Genomic DNA, 18,430 nt, shown 5'->3' on the forward strand with positions numbered 1-18,430 from the left:
GCTATCCTGGAACTCACTCTGTAGACCAGGCTGGCCTCGAACTCAGAAATCCACCTGTTTCTGCCTCCCAAGTGCTGGGATTAAAGGCGTGCACCACCACACGTGGCTCAGAACAGTATTTCAATCACTAAAGATTTGCTTTAATGTTTCAGATTGTTTTAAAGTGTCTTGGGTGTTCATTCATTTTAATATAGCTTGTGTTTTGAAATAATAGAAAATCATTATACAGTGACCTGCACAAGAATCTGAGAGTAAAGCCATAGCTGAAAGAAAGGACACAGCCTCACATAATCACAACAATGAATAATAGCTTTTATAAGTTTTGCCAAAAAAGTGTTACAATGAAACATTTATGTTACTTATTGTATTATACATGTAAGTAACTCTATTCCTCATCCAATTTTACTTTTGTATTTTAAATTAACTAGGTGCTACTTCAGTTCATATCATGTAAAAGATAAAAGGGGAATCTGTTTTATAAATACCAAGCAGACTGAGTTTGCATATAGCTTTGAAACATCTTTAAACAGCAAATGAAGTTGTCATAAAGTCATGGAAGTAGTGGGAGGTGAGGTAAGAATGGTTTCTGCATGTTTAGAAAAGTAGATGTTCTCTATTAAGTATTAAGAAAAGTTATATGGAACACCACAGCAGTGTATCCAATATTAAACTATCTTTAAGGTTGTGTTTGCTTATTCTATAGCAAACTTAAAAGGCACATGTTGCCCCAAAGCACTCTAGAAACAGTGCGTACAGCAGAGAATGAGATCACTCCATTCTGTGTAACACGTGCATCTCTCCTCGTGTACAGTTCTGCCTTTTATCATTTCTGGGGAAGATATTCTCCATCTGGTCTTTGGTTAAAGTTAGCAGAGCATTTTCCTCAGTCTTTGGGATCATTGGTGCTTTGGAGACTGCTCATAATCCTGATTGGAGAATGGTAAATCACTGTCTTTGTTCATTTCATAAATCCAAACACCAGTGATGTTTGTAAGGATTAGGTTTTGACAGTCCACTTTATTATGGAAAACTATTCCATATCTTATTTCTAACTCGGAGCTATATAAAGAGAGCATCACTGTAGCTATGTCACAGTGCAGTTTCGGAATTAGAGCTTAGAAGACACAGAGCTGTTGTGCAAGGACCAAAAATGAGTGGATGGATTTGAATTATAAATGGTCTTGCTGATGAGTTAGGAAAGGCTTCCACCAAAACTCATTTCAAAGCCTGTTCCTTAGCATTTCAATGGTAGTGAATACTCTCTGGAAAGGGAATTTCATTTCTTCTAAATAGAGTAATCGTAGGTTACTCAAGCTAAATACACAGGTTTATAAAGTAATGTCTACCTGGTATTCTCCACAATGACCATGCCCAGATGTCGTAGGACAAGGCTTTCTCTTCTGCCAGCATAGTTTTCATTTCTAAGGATGTCATTCACACTACAAGAACATCATTTGCATTCATCAGGGAACTCAGAGAAGGTTGAAGGATGTTTCAGAGGTATCTATTTGCAATTCTCTCTGTAATAGCCCCTATGTTGTTCTCCAGGGATAACAAGGAGGTTATTTTACCTACCACATATGCTTTTATATTTCAATTAAAAAATATATGCATAGAGTGTGTGTGTGTGTATCTGTTTTCCTGTATATATGTATGTGCACCAAATGTGTGCCTGGTGCCCACAGAGTCCAGAGGAAAGCAAAATACCTCCTGGGACTGGAGTTACAGTGATGATCCACCATGTGAGTACTGGATAACAAACCCAGGTCTCCTGGAAGAGCAGCCAGTGCTCTTAACCACTGAGCCATTTCTCCAGCCCCCTATTCTATTATTTTTAACTTGCGCCTCCTATTTACATAGTTGTAATATTTTTTCTATATCAATATTTCTTAATATTTGTTTTTTCCATTTTATTTCCTAAGTCATAACTTATCATAGAGCCCTCATATTATCTTGTATTTTTTTTTCTTTTCTATGGTTTAACCAGAATCTTAAGAATCATTTCACTTGTATGATTTTTTAATTCATAAGTATATCACTTATTGTTTCCTTCTGCTCTGGAAACTTGTTAGGTGAAGGGCAGCAGTATGAGCCAAAGCTAAGACAGTGCTCATCCTAGGAGCTGAAGCTACATGGTTTTTTTCTCTTCTAGTTCACCCCTCTGTCTCCCCTTAGAAGACTCTAGTATTCATTCTGTCCAACGTTGACATTTTTGAGCCTATACACCTCAATATAAAAATCCATCTGAGCAATATAAAATGTGTTTTATGTTAAGCAGACACATAACTAAGCATCAATCATGTAATAATCTTGGGACACATGAGAGGGTCTATATTCAGAAGGCTTGTCCAGATAGTAGCCATCACCACAACAAATGCTACGTTCCATGTGACAAACACTATTGGAAGCATATGACATGTCCAGAGACTTTATAAGACAAATATTCGTACTTTTGATGCAGAAAGAGGTTAGACCATTTTCTGGGTACTGTACAAATGTGGACTCAGGCTTAAGTCAACTACCCTGTGATCTTAACACAGCTTAGGTTACAAAGGTACAACATATTATGAACTAACTTTTAAAGTCTTTGTTTCTCCTTCATGTGATCAAGTATTTCATTTATTGTGGCTAATGATTGTATTAAGATTTTTCTAAATATATAATTGCTAGCCCTGATATATCCATGAACCCAAATTTCTAAATTCTAACTGGATTCACAGCCATTCTATTGGTTTATCAAGACATTTGTAATACAAATGGTACTCCAAGAAGATAGAACTTCGTTGTAGTTCCAGTGGTTGAGATTGAACCCAGAACCTGGGGCTGAGAGGTTTTCCATGACTGAGTCAGTTTTTACTTGAGATAAAATTGAAGTTTTGAGAACAGGGGCTGGCTGTGCAGTAGTGAGACTGTTAGGGGGTAGAGGGAAAATGGAAGCCAGCTTATAAACCAAGCCCAGCACATAGGAGGCAGTGGTGGAGGAATCCTTTGGGCAAAGTTTCCAGCTAGACTATCTCAGTGAGCTTCAGGTTTGGCTGTAGCAGTAAAAACAACTGGAGATGTATAGAGAAAAACATAGAAGGTCAGTCGTGAGCCTCCACACCTACTCAGACACATGTGCCTACATATATGGAAACACACATTCATAGACACCACACACAAGTACACATGCACTCACTAAAATCAGTATTAATTTGCCTTGAAATGTTATGGATATTAAAAAAACAACATTTAATAGTACGGTGTTGTGATTCTATAATCTGAACTTTGATGAGATTTAAAGAAAGTTCAAAGGTACAAAGATTGGCTAGGTTTTTGTCTTTATCCTAGCACAGAGATGTTATATTTTGAACTCATTAAAATCACCATGAATGACACGAAAGCACTAGTAAGAAATGAGCATGAATTTTAGAACTAGACCTGGTCATGGGCAGACTCCCAGGAAAAGGAAGAATCCACGAACACATTCTAACAAGATATACACTCTTCAGAAACTTAAAGTAAACATGCTCCCTTTGTGCTTAGGTGATACTTTCATGAAGATTACCAAATCCTATCAATATTTTAAACTGTGAATGACATCCATCCATGCATTCATCCCAATATCTTCTTGAACTCCTATCTCATGTCATGGCCTCTTGTACATGCTTAGAAAATACTGGTGGGCAAAGTTGATAGGCTCTGAAATATACAACTAGGGATCATATTAATATATAATGAACAATAGACAATAATATCTGATTATATTATAAATAGGTTATCGAAGGTATAACAAAAACAAAAGTAAATGAAGGAAGCATGAATGCGGAGTGAATGTAAAGATTTTAAACAGGATATTTGAGGCAGGCAGAAGGAAGGGGATATCTGGTTAGACTTGAGCATTAAGGATGGAATCAGTTAGCAAAAGTACATTCTTTGGTTATGTCAAGAGAAACTGAAGCAAAAATAAGCTTTAGATTATTTTGACTCAATTTTATCTTCATTTCTGAATGTTTCAAACTGATTTCAGCCTTTTGTGAAGATATATATGTTTTGATTAGTTTTCAGCTCAAAATACAAACTTCATTTAAGGTGAGAGAGAGGTAACTGCTTGTGTACTCTTCTTCATTGTTGTTGTTTGTAACAGACTTGCAAGGCTTATCACACCACATAAATGTGATGCACATTAGGCAGTGAATGTTGGACACTTACAAAAGGTTCCAAAGCTTGGCAGTTCATGTGACACTCTCCAAGAGATTCAATGACAATATGTCAAGATGTAATCTCTTCCTAGACAAATTAATCCTTCCCAATATGCAAGCAATCTTTTATCTACTTCTCAGTGCTTAGAACAATATATCAAGAAGTCATGAGGAGGCAGTTAATGTGAAAGTCATTTTAATGAATCAAAGGAAGATGGCAGCCTTTGCAAAGCCGTGGAGTTTACGAACTGGGATCAAACTGAGATAAATCACTTTCTCAATGCAAGAAATGGCCATTGCTCAATTAAATTATAGTGATATAGATTACATTACCTGGGAAAACGAAATAAATGGATTTAAACCCAGAAACAGTTTTTCTCTAAATTACCTGTACATCATAAAATAGGAGAAAAGAGCGTGGGGGTGGGTTATAAGGTGGAAGAAAGAATATGGGGGGAGGTTATAAGGTGGAAATAGGGTTAACAAAGGGTGGGAGGATGCTGGGGAAGGAGAGTTACAGAAACACTCTTTGCTTAAATATGTCATAATGGTATCTGATTTAAAACATTTAATATCTAAGATCAAAAATTCAGGTGACAGCAGATGCTGGCGAGGATGTGGAGAAAGAGGAACACTCCTCCATTGTTGGTGGGATTGCAAGCTTGTACAACCACTCTGGAAATCAGTCTGGTGGTTCCTCAGAAAATTGGACATAGTACTACCGGAGGATCCAGCAATACCTCTCCTGGGCATATATCCAGAAGATGTCCCAACCGGTAAGAAGGACACATGCTCCACTATGTTCATAGCAGCCNTATTTATAATAGCCAGAAGCTGAAAAGAACCCAGATGCCCCTCAACAGATGAATGGATACAGAAATTATGGTACATTTACACAATGGANTACTACTCAGCTATTAAAAAGAATGAATTTATGAAATTCCTAGCCAAATGGATGGACCTGGAGGGCATCATCCTGAGTGAGGTAACACAATCACAAAGGAACTCACACAATATGTATTCACTGATAAGTGGATATTAGCCCAAAACTTAGGATACCCAAGATATAAGATACAATTTGCTAAACGCATGAAACTCAAGAAGAATGAAAACCAAAGTGTGGACACTTTGCCCCTTCTTAGAATTGGGAACAAAACATCCATGGAAGGAGTTACATAGACAAAGTTTGGAGCTGTGATGAAAGGATGGACCATCTAGAGACTGCCATATCCAGGGATCCATCCCATAATCAGCTTCCAAACGCTGACACCATTGCATACACTAGCAAGATTTTGCTGAAAGGACCCAGATATAGCTGTCTCTTGTGAGACTATGCTGGAGCCTAGCAAACACAGAAGTGGATGCTCACAGTCAGCTATTGGATGGATCACAGGGCTCCCAATGGAGAAGCTAGAGAAAGTACCCAAGGAGTTAAAGGGATCTGCAACCCTATAGGGGGAACAACATGATGAACTAACTAGTACCCCGGAGCTCTTGTCTCTAGCTGCATATGTATGGAAAGATGGCCTAGTCGGCCATCACTGGAAAGAGAGGCCCATTGGACTTGCAAACTTTATATGCCCCAATACAGGGGAATGCCAGGGCCAAAAGAATGGGAATGGGTGGGTAGGGAAGTGGGGGGGGGGTATGGGGGACTTTTGGGATAGCATTGGAAATGTAATTGAGAAAAATACGTAATAAAAAATATTAAAAATTAAAAAAACATTTAATATATGTGTATGTGTATATATGTATATGTGTGTTTATATGTATATATATGTGTGTATATATACATATAGTGTGTGTGTGTGTATGTCAAGTGATTATGTCTTTGAATATTGTTTAACATGCCCCTGGATTCTCTTTAAAAAAAGAAAAATAGCCATGGGGATCTTCATGTAATTCTGAAAGTATAGCAATGCTTAATCTGCTGTCCCCTTTCAGTCTGCCCCACACTTTATGTCTATCTTAATACACCCAAGAACGTTAGCAAATTAGAGTTATGAATGTGTCTTGCCAGACACTCAGTGGCTTTACATGTGTCAATTTACTTCACGCTCATATTTGAACATGTGCATGCTTGTGTTTATGTGCACATGATTTGAGTAGATGGAAAAAGATGAAAAGTCACCAGAAAACCCATCATTTTTATGTCATTAACATGTGCTGATTAAGATAAAAAAAATAGTCTAGTGTGGTGACTCCTGAGTGTATACAATCTGAGAACTTGAAAGGCAGAGACAAGAAAGACTGCCATGAATTTGAAATCAGGTTGGTCTACACAGCATGCTGCTGGCCAGCTTGTGCTACAAAGTAGGACCTTATCTCAAAATATAAAAAAGAGAAATAAAAAAGAGGAAAAAAGGAAGAAAAAGATAAAATGAATATTTTTTAAAGGAACATTAACTGCATCTCCACATTTACAGAAAGCCCAGAGAGGATAGGTAGCCCAAAGCTGCACTCAGAACGAAGGAAGTGTCAAATCTAGAGTCTAGGACTGCTACTTCTGGGAACCACTTGGTACTCAAGAGAGGCCACTGCAACCACTGCTCTTTGCAAGTATTTTATTGATTCTAACACATTCATACTTCATTTGTTTATGTCATAATGTTAACATAGTTATTTAATTTTTCTTTGTAGCCTTCAACCTATGATTTCGCTGTAACTGTAGATTCTGGAAAGGGTGTACAGTCACTTTTGTGTACACACTTTCCCACATTACATTGTCATAATTGGCTTTAGTTGTCAACTTGACACAACCGAGCCTCACCTGGGAAGAGCATCTCAGAGAGGAGTTATGTACAGTGAGTTGGCCTACGGGCCTGTCTGTGGAGGACTGGGAGCTCAGCAAACTGGAAGTTAGGAATTTCATGCGCTTATTTTGAGATTCCAGAGTGAATGAATTTGTGTATAGAAAGCAGTTGCTGCAGTAAGAAGCAATATGTTTCATTTACCTAAAAAAGCAAAGGTGCTGAAGGAAGACAGAAGGAATATGGAAAGAGATCTTAAGGAATTATAACTATCCACCAAAGTCTTAGACACAAACTGCTTACCATAAAAGCTGGGGAAAGGACTCAATGGGAAAAGTGCTTGTTCTGGAAGCACTTTGAGATCATCAGAACCCACATAAAAGTAGGATATGGTAATGTATGCATTTGTGACCCATCAACCCCACCAGGAGATGGGAGATAGACCAGTATATTCGCCAGACAAAAGCTCAATGGTGACCATCAAGAGACCCTAGGTCAAAGAGGATGGAAGAGGGGACTGGAACTCAAGTTGATCTCCATGGAGTGTACACACACACACACACACACACTCCATATTTTCTTCCTTGTTCAGCATCTAGCTTCATGCATCCTTCTTTTCCTTACTGGGTTATATAGTATGGCTGCTTACTTTCATCACTCAATAATATCATTGGTCAGTCCCATCTTATTAGGGCATCATGTTGTCACTCTTATTTATGGAGAAAAGGAATAAACACTACTCAGAGATACAGATCCTAGGACTTAGCATGCCCTCTTTAAGAAGTATGTTTTTATCTGTGTCTAGGGTAAATTAATTATGGCTGGCAACATATCTTGTACTGTTGAAGCTGTTATTTGGAATAAGAAGTATCAGTAGGATGGTGCTCATGAAAGTAGAGTAGCAGAAGGAATGACTCAGAGTGGATATAGTGCATGGCGCCCAATGTTTTTTATACTCTTTCTGAACCTGCAGAGGATGAAAGCAGAAACACATTTTCCAGACTTCTTTGAATGTGAATCTAGATACAGCTTCAGTTGCATCGGTTAGACTCCTGTGTGAGTGGAAATGGAAGTGAGGCAGGGCACCTCCTTGCCACTTGGCTTTAACCTTGGCGGTCTGTTTCTCAATCCCCACATTGTTATAGAACTGCATCAGTTCTCATGGCAGCATCCCAAGTCCCCACTTTGCCCATTTAATCATGTTGTTTGTATAATGTTTTTCTTTGATTTCTTTCCTTGTCTGGGTCATGTTGTCCTCTGCTGATTCAAATGTTTACATTTTGCCTGTTTCTTCTGGTGGTAAAAACCTACCTTATGAAAAATACTATGTAACAGTGGACTACTTATTCAAAATGTTTACTGCTCCAGTCTATAGAGCATGTTACATTAGGTCTTCCTCTTCCAGGGTGGAATATACTTCTTATGCCAAAATATGAATGAAATGATGAATTTCCTATCCAAGAAACTTTAAGAACCTCTTCATTCTGCCACGGGAAAAGTGAACTAGTCATGTCTCGGGTAGGGATACTCCTGTATTTAGTGTCTCATAAAGATGTATAGAGCAGAATCACAGCACACGTGCAACTGCCAAATAGTTATAGAGAGAAGCAAAACTTTCTCAGTGGACTCATTCTGAGAATCAGACATTGTTATCACAGTGCAAGCATGTAGTAAAAGCTGACTGATGTGTCAATTCCTTTCTCACATTCCTAGGATCATTCACTTATCTCTGTATCTCTTTGTATGTTTGTCTATCTCTGTGTATGAATAGACAGATAGATGGGTGGTTGAGTAGATGGATGGGTAGGTAGGTAGGTAGGTACATCAGTGGGTAGGTAGTAGATGCAGAGTCTATATCCTAGAATGGTCTGTAAATTTCTGTGTAGTTGAGAATGACCTTGAACTCTGATCTTCCTGCCTTCACCTCCAGAGGTTATAAGTATTCCCTTATAAGGGAATTTATTCAGTAAAATGTATTCAGTAAAGGGGTTTTGTTCGGTACAGGGAGTTCTGCATGCTAGAAAATCTATACTTGGCCCTGTGATGAATAATCCTCTCATCTTGATTATGATATATCTGTGATAAAAAGCATATCCTTGCTGCGTCTGTATGTTTATTTTAGGAATTATTGGATTATGAAAGCTCTGACATAATGTGGTTTAGTTCTTTCATGGACTCTTAACATGATGACATTGTTGGGAGGTAGTGTCAAGTAGGAGATGGTCAAGAGTAGAACATGGAAAAAAAAAGTAGGAGATGAAGGCCCAGTTGGGAAACTACGCCACAGAGAGGTGGGAGGGGCTCTGCTTTGCCCTGGCACCTTTCTGCAGTTCACTTTTCTCTGCCTTCTATCTTCTGAGATATGAACAGCTTTATTTTGCTTCCTGTCTGTGGTGGTGTAACCTAATTGTCATTGCTCTTTGTCCATCGTGCTACCATTGGTCCAGAAACAACAGAGTTGTTCTTGATGGAATCAAACCCTCAAAACTGTGATGTAATATTATCTTTATTCTGCTTATGTCAAGGCATTATGTCACACCAATACAGGCCCAATCATCAAATATTATAATCTTCCATGACAGTGTTTTTTATATTATACTATACTATATATTATGTATATAGTAAACACATATATATTTTAAACATACTTTTTTTTTCTGCTGAGGACCACTATGTTTCCTTTACTTCATTGGAGTTAGTAATATTCACTGCTTTGAAACCATTACCTAACACTTCTAACATGTTAGACTTTTGAGTTTAGCTTCTTTTGATTATTTTTTCTCCTGAGAGTATGTTTGGAGCAATTTTTGATTATGTCCTAGACATTATTTTTAGAGTCTCTAGGTTTTATTCTAATCTTCTGGAAAGTGCTAATGCCTTTGTTTAGTAGGAGATTAGGCCGATTAGGCAAGAACTCTGTCTTATTTAGGTAACAAGTTAAATCTTGTTTAGCTCTCCCAGCTTCATGTTCTCCCAAGTCACTTGTACTCTGCCTTCATATAGTGCAAACTAAAGTAGGGCTTAGCTAAAAATTGCAGGAGCTTGGTCCATAGTACAGTGCTATCTTTTTCTGAAAACGGTCTCACTTTCCAGCTGCCTTTGACAGTGGTTCCTTAGTTCTTCATGAACTTTTAGGAGGTGAAGTCTCTCTGGGGGAAGTGGGTCCCTAGGATTGGGTCTTGAGTTTTATAGCCCTGGTCTGTTCCCTGTTCCATCTTTGCTTCTGGTTTCTCTCAGATGTAAGAAGGTGAGGAGTCCCATTCACAAGCTGTTCCTGTTGCCATTCCTTTGATAGACCAAATTTTTGGGTTTAAATTCCATCTTAGAGAACCTGACCTAAGTTTGACCTCAAGAAAACTAACAGGCCAGTATCTAGCATTGGTTTCCAAGTTACCCCTTCCCCCCCCCCCACCACACCCAACAAAACCTGAACCTAGCTCCAGTTTCTAGGCTAACCCCAACAAGACTCCAACAAGACTCTAGGTTAATCTCCTCCAACAAATCTAGCCTTTCCAGGTTAATCCCCCAAAAGCCCACCCCCTGCCTAATAACCACCAATGCAGAGGGAAGCAGAAGTTAAGGTTATGGTTTGACTCCCAGCACCAGCTAATTATGCTAAAGGCCATAGTAGCACACCAATTAGATGTTTGCCAGCCTAGAAACACTCCTCCCAACCAACACACACACTTGCTGTTTTCTATAAAACCTTGCCCCAATAGATGTTCAGGGCTTCTCTCCACCAAAACTGTCCTGTGTGTCTGGGGTGGGTTGAGCCAGAGCTAGCTCGAATAAAGGTCCTGGTGTGATTGCTTTGGATTGGCTCCTGTCTGGTCTTTTGGGGGTTCACTAACACTTTCTTGTCACTATACCTTCCCACCACAATGGACTGTATGCTCTCAAATCATTTGCCAGGTAAATCTCCCCTCCCTTAAATTGCTTTGTCAGGTATTTGATCCCAGCAAAAGTAACTAATATGCTGCCATCAAGTTGAATAAGGCACATTAAGAGTGTAATGATAGCTAATAACTAGAACAATTTACAATAAATACAATCGTTCTCGTACTCTTGTAGTCTACAACCTTTCTTCTTGTGATGATACATGATAACGTGTCTATGATGAAATGGACATGAGTGACAGACAGTGTGGTGTAGCACTGGTCCACTGTCTGAGGACTGCTTGAAGACATAGACTGAAGTAGCGATAGTATAACTCTTTTTGAAAATGGAGATAGCTACAAGGTGACTATCCAGTGATAGGTTTCTTCTTGTAGGAAGAAGGTAGCATGGGATTCCATCAGCAAGCTAGGATAACATGTACTTTAAAATGTATCGCTTCTGGAATTTTCCAGGTAGTATCTTCAGCATTGCTGGGTATAGTTGACTGAAACTATGATATATGTGGCCCAAGCCTGGGGGTAGCTAGTATAGATAATTTAAAGGTTCATGCATGCTTGACGTTTCTAAGGGTTGTGTTTAGGTGTTTTGAGAGAAGTACACGATACTATCCCTATGCTTTTCCATTCATAGTTCATCATATCACTGTCTCAAAAGACACTTATTTTCTTATTTAGATTCTGGTAATCTAATATACAGACTTTGACAAGGTGGTGGATAACACAATTGCAGTTCTAAACAATGATTTTTTTTACAAAACAGTGTTTATAGTATGAAAATGTTAGTTGTCTAGTATATAATGAAAGAATATTTATGTTTGTGAATTTTTCATGCAGTAGTATGCTAGATACATTTAGAAAGAACTCTCACCGTAAATTTTTGCATACCTTTAGTGTTTTAAATTTTGACTTTTAGCAATTAATTTTTCTTCTATTTTTAAAAGTATTAATAATTGAAATTAAAACCCTAATTAATGGTCTTCTCCACAGGCAGTTTGAGAAATACTAGTGCAAGTTAAACACTAGAAATTAACTTCAGAGAAGAACTTTAAAATTTTACATATGTCCCTAGACTATAAATTATTGCGACATCTCATTTGATGTGGGATAGGCTGAGATTTTTTTTTGCACATGTCTGTGTGTACAGTGTATATATGCATGTTCACATGTGTGTGGGTGGGCATACACATATACACATTTGGAAGCCAGAACCTGACATCTAGTGTCTTCTACAATCTCCCTTTATCTTATATATGGATGGAGAGTCTCTCTCGAACTTACTGCTGGATAATTCAGCTAGTCTAGCCAGCTACCTTGTGCCAGGAAATCTGTCCCCACATCCTGTGTACAGTAATTATAGGCAGGATGGCCATATCCATCAGCATTTACCTGGAACATATATCTGGTGTATATGTCTGCTACTTTACCCATTAGAATACCTCTCTAATTCTTCTCTTTTAAATGTGGATATGTATAATTGTGAGTATATTGTATATATGGAAATCTGTGTACTTGCATAGGGGCACATGCACATGTGTATGGAAGCTTCCTCTGCTTTGGATGCCTGACCTAGTTCGGTTCTTTGCTGCTATAAAAAACTCCATGACCAAAAGCATCTTGTGGAGGGAAGGGCTTAATTGGCTTATGAATCCCCATCACACTTCATCATTGAAGGAAGTCAAGAACCATGAAAGAAAGCTATTTACTGTCTTGCTTTACCCAACCTGATCAGCTAGCTTGTTTGCCTGCCTTCCTTCCTTCCTTCCTTCCTTCCTTCCTTCCTTCCTTCCTTCCTTCCTTCTTTCCTTCCTTCCTTCTTTCCTTCCTTCCTTTCTTCCTCCCTCCCTCCCTCCCTCCCTCCCTTCTTTCTTTCTCTTCCTTCAACTTTTGATTTTTTGTGAGTTTTACATCATGTATTCCATTACCACTCATCTCTCCACCCCCCTCCACATTTGCAACCCCCTCCCTCAAAGAAAATAAAAAAACACACAAACAAAACAACACATACAAAATATCTTTGTGGAAGCTATACTGTCTCACAGTGTGTCCCACAACATACACTTCTGTCCACGCATCTTTCTCTTGCAAATGTTCATTGCAGTACTCATTGGTCTGGTTCAAGGTCTCTGGTTTCTGTCACAAATGTTAGTGATCCCCAAAGACACAGACTGGGTCAATCTGATGCAACTCACAGCAGGGTCTTTATTCTATTCGAGGTAGCTCGGGTGTCCCTAGGGCACCACCATCACACAGGGTGGTTTTTTGGGTGTGTGTGTGTGGTGGAATATCTATAAAGGCTTTATAGTAAACAGCAAACAGGAGGTGGTGGTGGTGGTAAGTGTGCAAACATCTAATTGGAAAGCTACTGTGGCCTTTAACATAATTGGCTGGTACTGGGAGTCATATAAACTTAAATTTCTGCTCCCTTCTACATGGGTGGCATTAGGCAAGGGGTGGTCTTGTAACCTGGAGGTGCAGGTTTTGTTGGGGGAATAACTTGGAAACTAATGCTAGGTACCAGCCTGTTAGTTTATCTGAGTTCAAACTTAGGTCAGGTTCTCTAAAATGGAGTCTGAACTTAAAAGATTTGGCCTCTCAACAGCATCACTACTGGATCTTCACCAGGACTCCTCCTGGTTATCTTGCTATGGTCCTTTGCCATGAAGATCCTGCAGCAAGACCAACCCTTTCAAGAATTCTAACAGTTCACAGATGATGTAGATTTTAGGGGTGGGCCTGGCTGGTTCAACTTTCTTTTTCTTTCTATTTTAAAAACATTTTTATTTATGTGAGACCACTGTAGCTGTCTTCAGACACACCAGAGGGGGCATCAGATCTCATTACAGATGGTTGTGAGCCACCATCTGGTTGCTGGAAATTGAACTCAGGACCTCTGGAAGAGCTTTCAGTGCTCTTAATTGCTGAGCCATCTCTCCAGCCTTAAGCCTACTTTATTGTGTTGTCTAGAACCACCCGCCTGGGGATGGTGCTGCTCATAGTGGGATGGGCCTGCCCACATTCATCATTAACCAAGAAAATGCTCCACAGTCATGCCCACAGGCCAATCCAATGGGGGATTCCTTAATTGAGGTTCCTTCTTCCCAGCTGACTCTAGTTTGGGTCAAGTTGACAGAAACTGACTAGCTCACCATCCTTCTTGTTTTGTGAGGCAGACTTCTTCACTTTTGCCTGAACTCAATTTGACTAGGCTGGCTGGCCAGGTGAATAAGCAGGAATGCACCCATCTCTGTCCTCTGGGCAGTGAGATTACAAGCGAGCCATGAAGCTCCCCCTCCCCCTCTCTCCCTCCCATTCTCCCTTCCTTCCTTCCTTCCTTCCTTCCTTCCTTCCTTCCTTCCTTCCTTCTATGTAGGTCCTTAGGGGATGGAGTTCACATCTTCATGGTTGGACAGCAAGCCTTTTACTGAGCCATTACCTGATGCTGAAGTATTCTTAAAAAAATGAGGCATCTGGGGTGTAAAAAAGTCTTAGTTTCATATTTCCTGGCTATATGACATAACAAGCAATGTGTGAGATAAAGACTGCAGTGATTTAAACTTCATCTGAAATTATTCTTTGCTTTTTTTCTTCTTCTTCACTCAGGTTAGCTGTAGAGCTAGAGCGCTTGGGTGGAAAACCAACAATAACAACAGATGTATTTACTAAGAAGTTCCTGTGCAACTGACTGCTAAGAAAAACAACCTGTTCTGTTGTCAGAGACGACCAACGAACACTCAAAGTACGTCTACTGACAGAATCAGGATTGCAAGGCAGACTTTTCTGGTTGCAACCCCTCTCCATTTGATACTGTTCCATAATAACTAGAGAGGGTCATGCACAAGTTATATTATCAGAAGTCAGGTTTATAATAATCAATACAGTGTTAGAAATGGGTCTTTCATTTAAGGGTTCATTCTTCTTCAACATTCATAGTTGGGAAGACACAAGTTGAAGTGTTAGGCAATCATTAGCATTTAAAAAGGCTGCTAGAGAAAGAGAAGCAATAAATACATTCTATCATGAATCTTACAGATATTTGTATTTGTCAAAGTGTTTCATTTCACTATTTATTTTCCTGGACTATCAGAGAGGTGCAATGAAAATCTCTTGAAAATTTTCAGAGATGAAAATAATTGCTTATCATTTATCCTTGCATGTTAAATGGGAGAGAAGGGCTAAATCGTCTGAGGTTAACTGATGAACCAAGCTGCCTCCATCTTGGATTTGAAACCCATCTTAAAGTAAACACAAAATAGGTGCATGCCTATTTATGATTAAATCTGTGGTTTTCAAGAATTGGGCTATGCCCCACCTCTAACCTTAATTACAAATGGTTCTCTACTGCCTGTTCCAGAAAAAGGAAAGCATGCTTTTGTTTTTAAAAGATTGTTACGACTACCTGTTGTTATAACCACCTTGTTATGGCCACCTTGCATTCATGTCTTTGTTTCAGGAGGTTGCTATGACCAACTTGTATGTTCTGCTTCTGTAACCCTGAGTATTTGCCTGCCAATCCCCCATTGGAAACCCCTACCCCTGAACTATAAAACCTTCCCCATGTTCAAAGCTGATCTCTTGAACCCTACCTTTGGGGTGAGACAGCTCATGTATACAAATTTTAAAAAGCTTGCTTTAATTAATTTGGCCATGATGATTTGGGTCAGTGAACTTTCTCCTCAAATCTGTGGGACTAACACAATGAATCACATATTTATTCATCCATTGATAACTTTTCTAGAACACAACTGGGATAAGTTGATCTTGTAGGGAATGTATGTTGTGGTAAATATTATTTGTGGGTTTTTATCCCACATTAGACCATCTAGTTCCCAAATAAAAGACACATAAGCCTATATATTTTATAATAAGCCTTTGAGCTTATTATATTAAGCATTTGAACTGAGTAGATATTAATCCCCTATGCTATTTTGTCTACTTCCCTCTCAATAACCCTGAGAATCTTCCCATGTTCCGCCTGAGCTGCTCCTATTTTAATCGGCTGACCCTCAAGGTCATGCATTAGGATCCCATGAAGATTTCAACCTCCTCCTCCCTCTTCCTTTCTTCGTGGTTCCTGCCTCAGACAGACCCCAAGCCCAGGAACCAAAGCCCCACCTACCTCTCTTCTGCCCAACTACAGGCTGTAGGCATCTTTATTAACCAATTACAGATAATTTGGGGGTCAAGGTTTATACAACAAAGGGTGCTATAGATGAGGATCTGCTAGCCTTAGAGCAACCAGATCTTGAGATACAGAACTTAGTATTTGAACACAAGCAGCATCAGACCAACTCATTACAAATGTACATACACAGTGTAAAGGTTTTGGATCTGAAATATTTCCCACAAGCTATGTGCTCTAGAGGCTAGGTTGTCAACTTGATAGTGTTACTGGGAGGTAGTGGGAATTTTAGGTGGAGGGGACTAATTAATACATGTCCCTCTTTCTTTCTCTCCTTTTCTCCTTGTCTCCTGTCTGGTCACCTGGAGATGAACAGATTTTTCTATCACGTGTTCCCAGCTTTGCTGTTCTGTTTTATCACAGGCTCAAGATACAATGGAGCCAGTAACCATGGACTGGAATCTTTGAAACCATCAGCCAAAGTAAATCTTTCATTGGGAATACTGTAAAGGAATCTGAAATATTTCCCACAAGCTATGTGCTCTAGAGGCTAGGTTGTCAACTTGATAGTGTTACTGGGAGGTAGTGGGAATTTTAGGTGGAGGGGAAAGCTAGTACACAAATTATTTCCTTGGCTCTATAAATTGATTGTGTTTTAAAACCAAGTTTTAAATTAAATCTAGTTTGTAAGAACACAATTATATTTATCCTAGCAGGAATTTTTTTTAAAAGATTCTTTTATTTACAGAAATAATCTTTGTGTTTTTGCTTTCCAGACGTGTGAGGTGTTTAAGGCAGAGTCACAATTTGAGAAATTCCTCCAGTACTTTCCTTCCTGTGTCTTGAGTAACAGAAAGTCACGGGTATTAACATTCCCTCTTTACCTCAGTTCCTGTTCCTTTATCACATTCCATCTCCACACTCCCTTCCTGCTTTGTAAGGGAATATGAAGGAGCACACCGGAGGTAAGTCTGTTCTCCATGTTACACCTTGACATTCAGTAGTGTTTTTGTCTAATTCTTTTTGTGATTTTAGCAGCTATTCCCTCATTCTCATTTCAATACTTACTATGCCTTATAGGTTGGCGACAATGTTCTTATCAGCTACAGACACACTTTCAAGCCACTTTAACCCATACTTTTGTCACTGGAGGCCTGAAAATTCAACTCCATTCTCACTTTCCTTTGTATAACGCTGTTCAGAGATGGAAATTTCCCTTCCCCTCCCCATTCGGGGTAGCTGTTACTATCTTTCTCCTACAAACCACTTGTTAATGGTCTGTCATCCTTTAGTTTTCTTTCATTAACAGTTACCATTTATTAAATTTGTTAGGTTGTTTATACATTGACTACAGTCTGAGTGCTTAAGCAGGCATTGCTTTAGGCGTTTTACATTTATCAATAGTTATTCTGTGAGGTTAATATACTTACACAGAAGGAAGCAGATGTAAATACAAGGTAACTGGAGGCCGTGGAATCAGTCTGCTTAGCTTCACTGTTACCGTTACAAAATGGGTTCTCACATCACGTATGATGTACATTTTCACTACTTCTAACCTCACCCTTAAATACTTTAAATACCTCACCCTCTCATCCCACAGGCCGCCCACGTTCCTCTCATTTTCCTCGAGTCCACCTCTCCCAAGCCATCACATCTTGTGTTTTCTCTGACATACTAGCGTCCTCTTCCTTCTGGAGATTTTCCTGTTAGCTGACTCTCACTGGGCGGCCAGGCGCATGCGCATCGCTCCGCTTTGTAGCGCCACGGGGTCCGACTCCCGACAGCCCCCGCGCGCAGTGCAGGCTGGGGGAACATGGCCGCTTCCGGTCTCCGAGCCTGCCTGGCGCGGGGCTGACCGCGGCTGCGGCCCCGTGCGCTCCTCCCTCTGCATCTCGCGCCGGCAGCCGCGGAGGGCGCAGCGGCCTCCAGTTCTCGCGCCATGGAGAAGAGCTCCAGCTGCGAGAGTCTCGGCGCGCAGCTCCCGGCGGCAAGGCTGCCCAGCGAGGACTCACTGTCCAGGTGAGGCCGGGCGTATGGGGACGGAGGCCGGGAGCAAGTGTAGATGGAGACGCCAGGGCGTGCGGGAAGAGAGGCTGAGGCTGCTCCTGCGGGAGGGAGGCCGGGGCATGCGGAGGAGAGACCTGGGCCTAGAGAGGCTGGACCCCGAAGAGGGCAAAGGCCGCGGGCATCCCGTGGGTATGGAGAGCCCAGCAGAGCGGTGCTTCCTCCTCTGGGCCTTTGGTGCGAGAAGTGAAAATACAGTTTCTTTACGGCCACTGCCCCTCTAATTCCTGCTCATTTTCCGGTCCTGGATTTTGCTCCAGTTGTGTTTAAGGACGCAGCGTTTTTTACTTTATCAGGAGTTCAGTTGTCAAGGGCGTGACATTTTCATTCTTGTGCTCTAATCACAGTTTGGGGACCAGCCCATTACCAGACAAGAGGCCTTAGAGGACACTCTGAGACAAGCACGGTTAGATTTGAAAT

General features: G+C 40.2%; 1 protein-coding gene across 4 annotated transcripts in view; it reads left to right on the forward strand.

Moving 5' to 3' along the window:
* The first annotated feature begins 16,964 nt into the window (after nucleotides 1–16,964).
* Nucleotides 16,965–18,430, forward strand: part of Mtmr2 (myotubularin related protein 2) — a 57,807-nt gene continuing 56,341 nt past the window's right edge. For 2 of the 4 annotated variants that reach the window (XM_029481117.1, XM_021173113.2), the window contains exon 1: nucleotides 17,877–17,965. Coding sequence is in view for 1 of the 4 variants with exons in the window: in XM_021173112.1 (XP_021028771.1) it covers nucleotides 17,886–17,965 (80 nt within the window). In the remaining 3 variants the exon portion in view is untranslated. Of the gene's footprint in view, nucleotides 17,966–18,430 lie in introns of all 4 variants that reach the window. The other 2 variants (XM_021173112.1, XM_029481118.1) reach the window with 2 other exon arrangements.

Source organism: Mus caroli, chromosome 9 (assembly GCF_900094665.2).
Source record: "Mus caroli chromosome 9, CAROLI_EIJ_v1.1, whole genome shotgun sequence".
NCBI classification, from domain to species: Eukaryota; Metazoa; Chordata; class Mammalia; order Rodentia; family Muridae; genus Mus; species Mus caroli.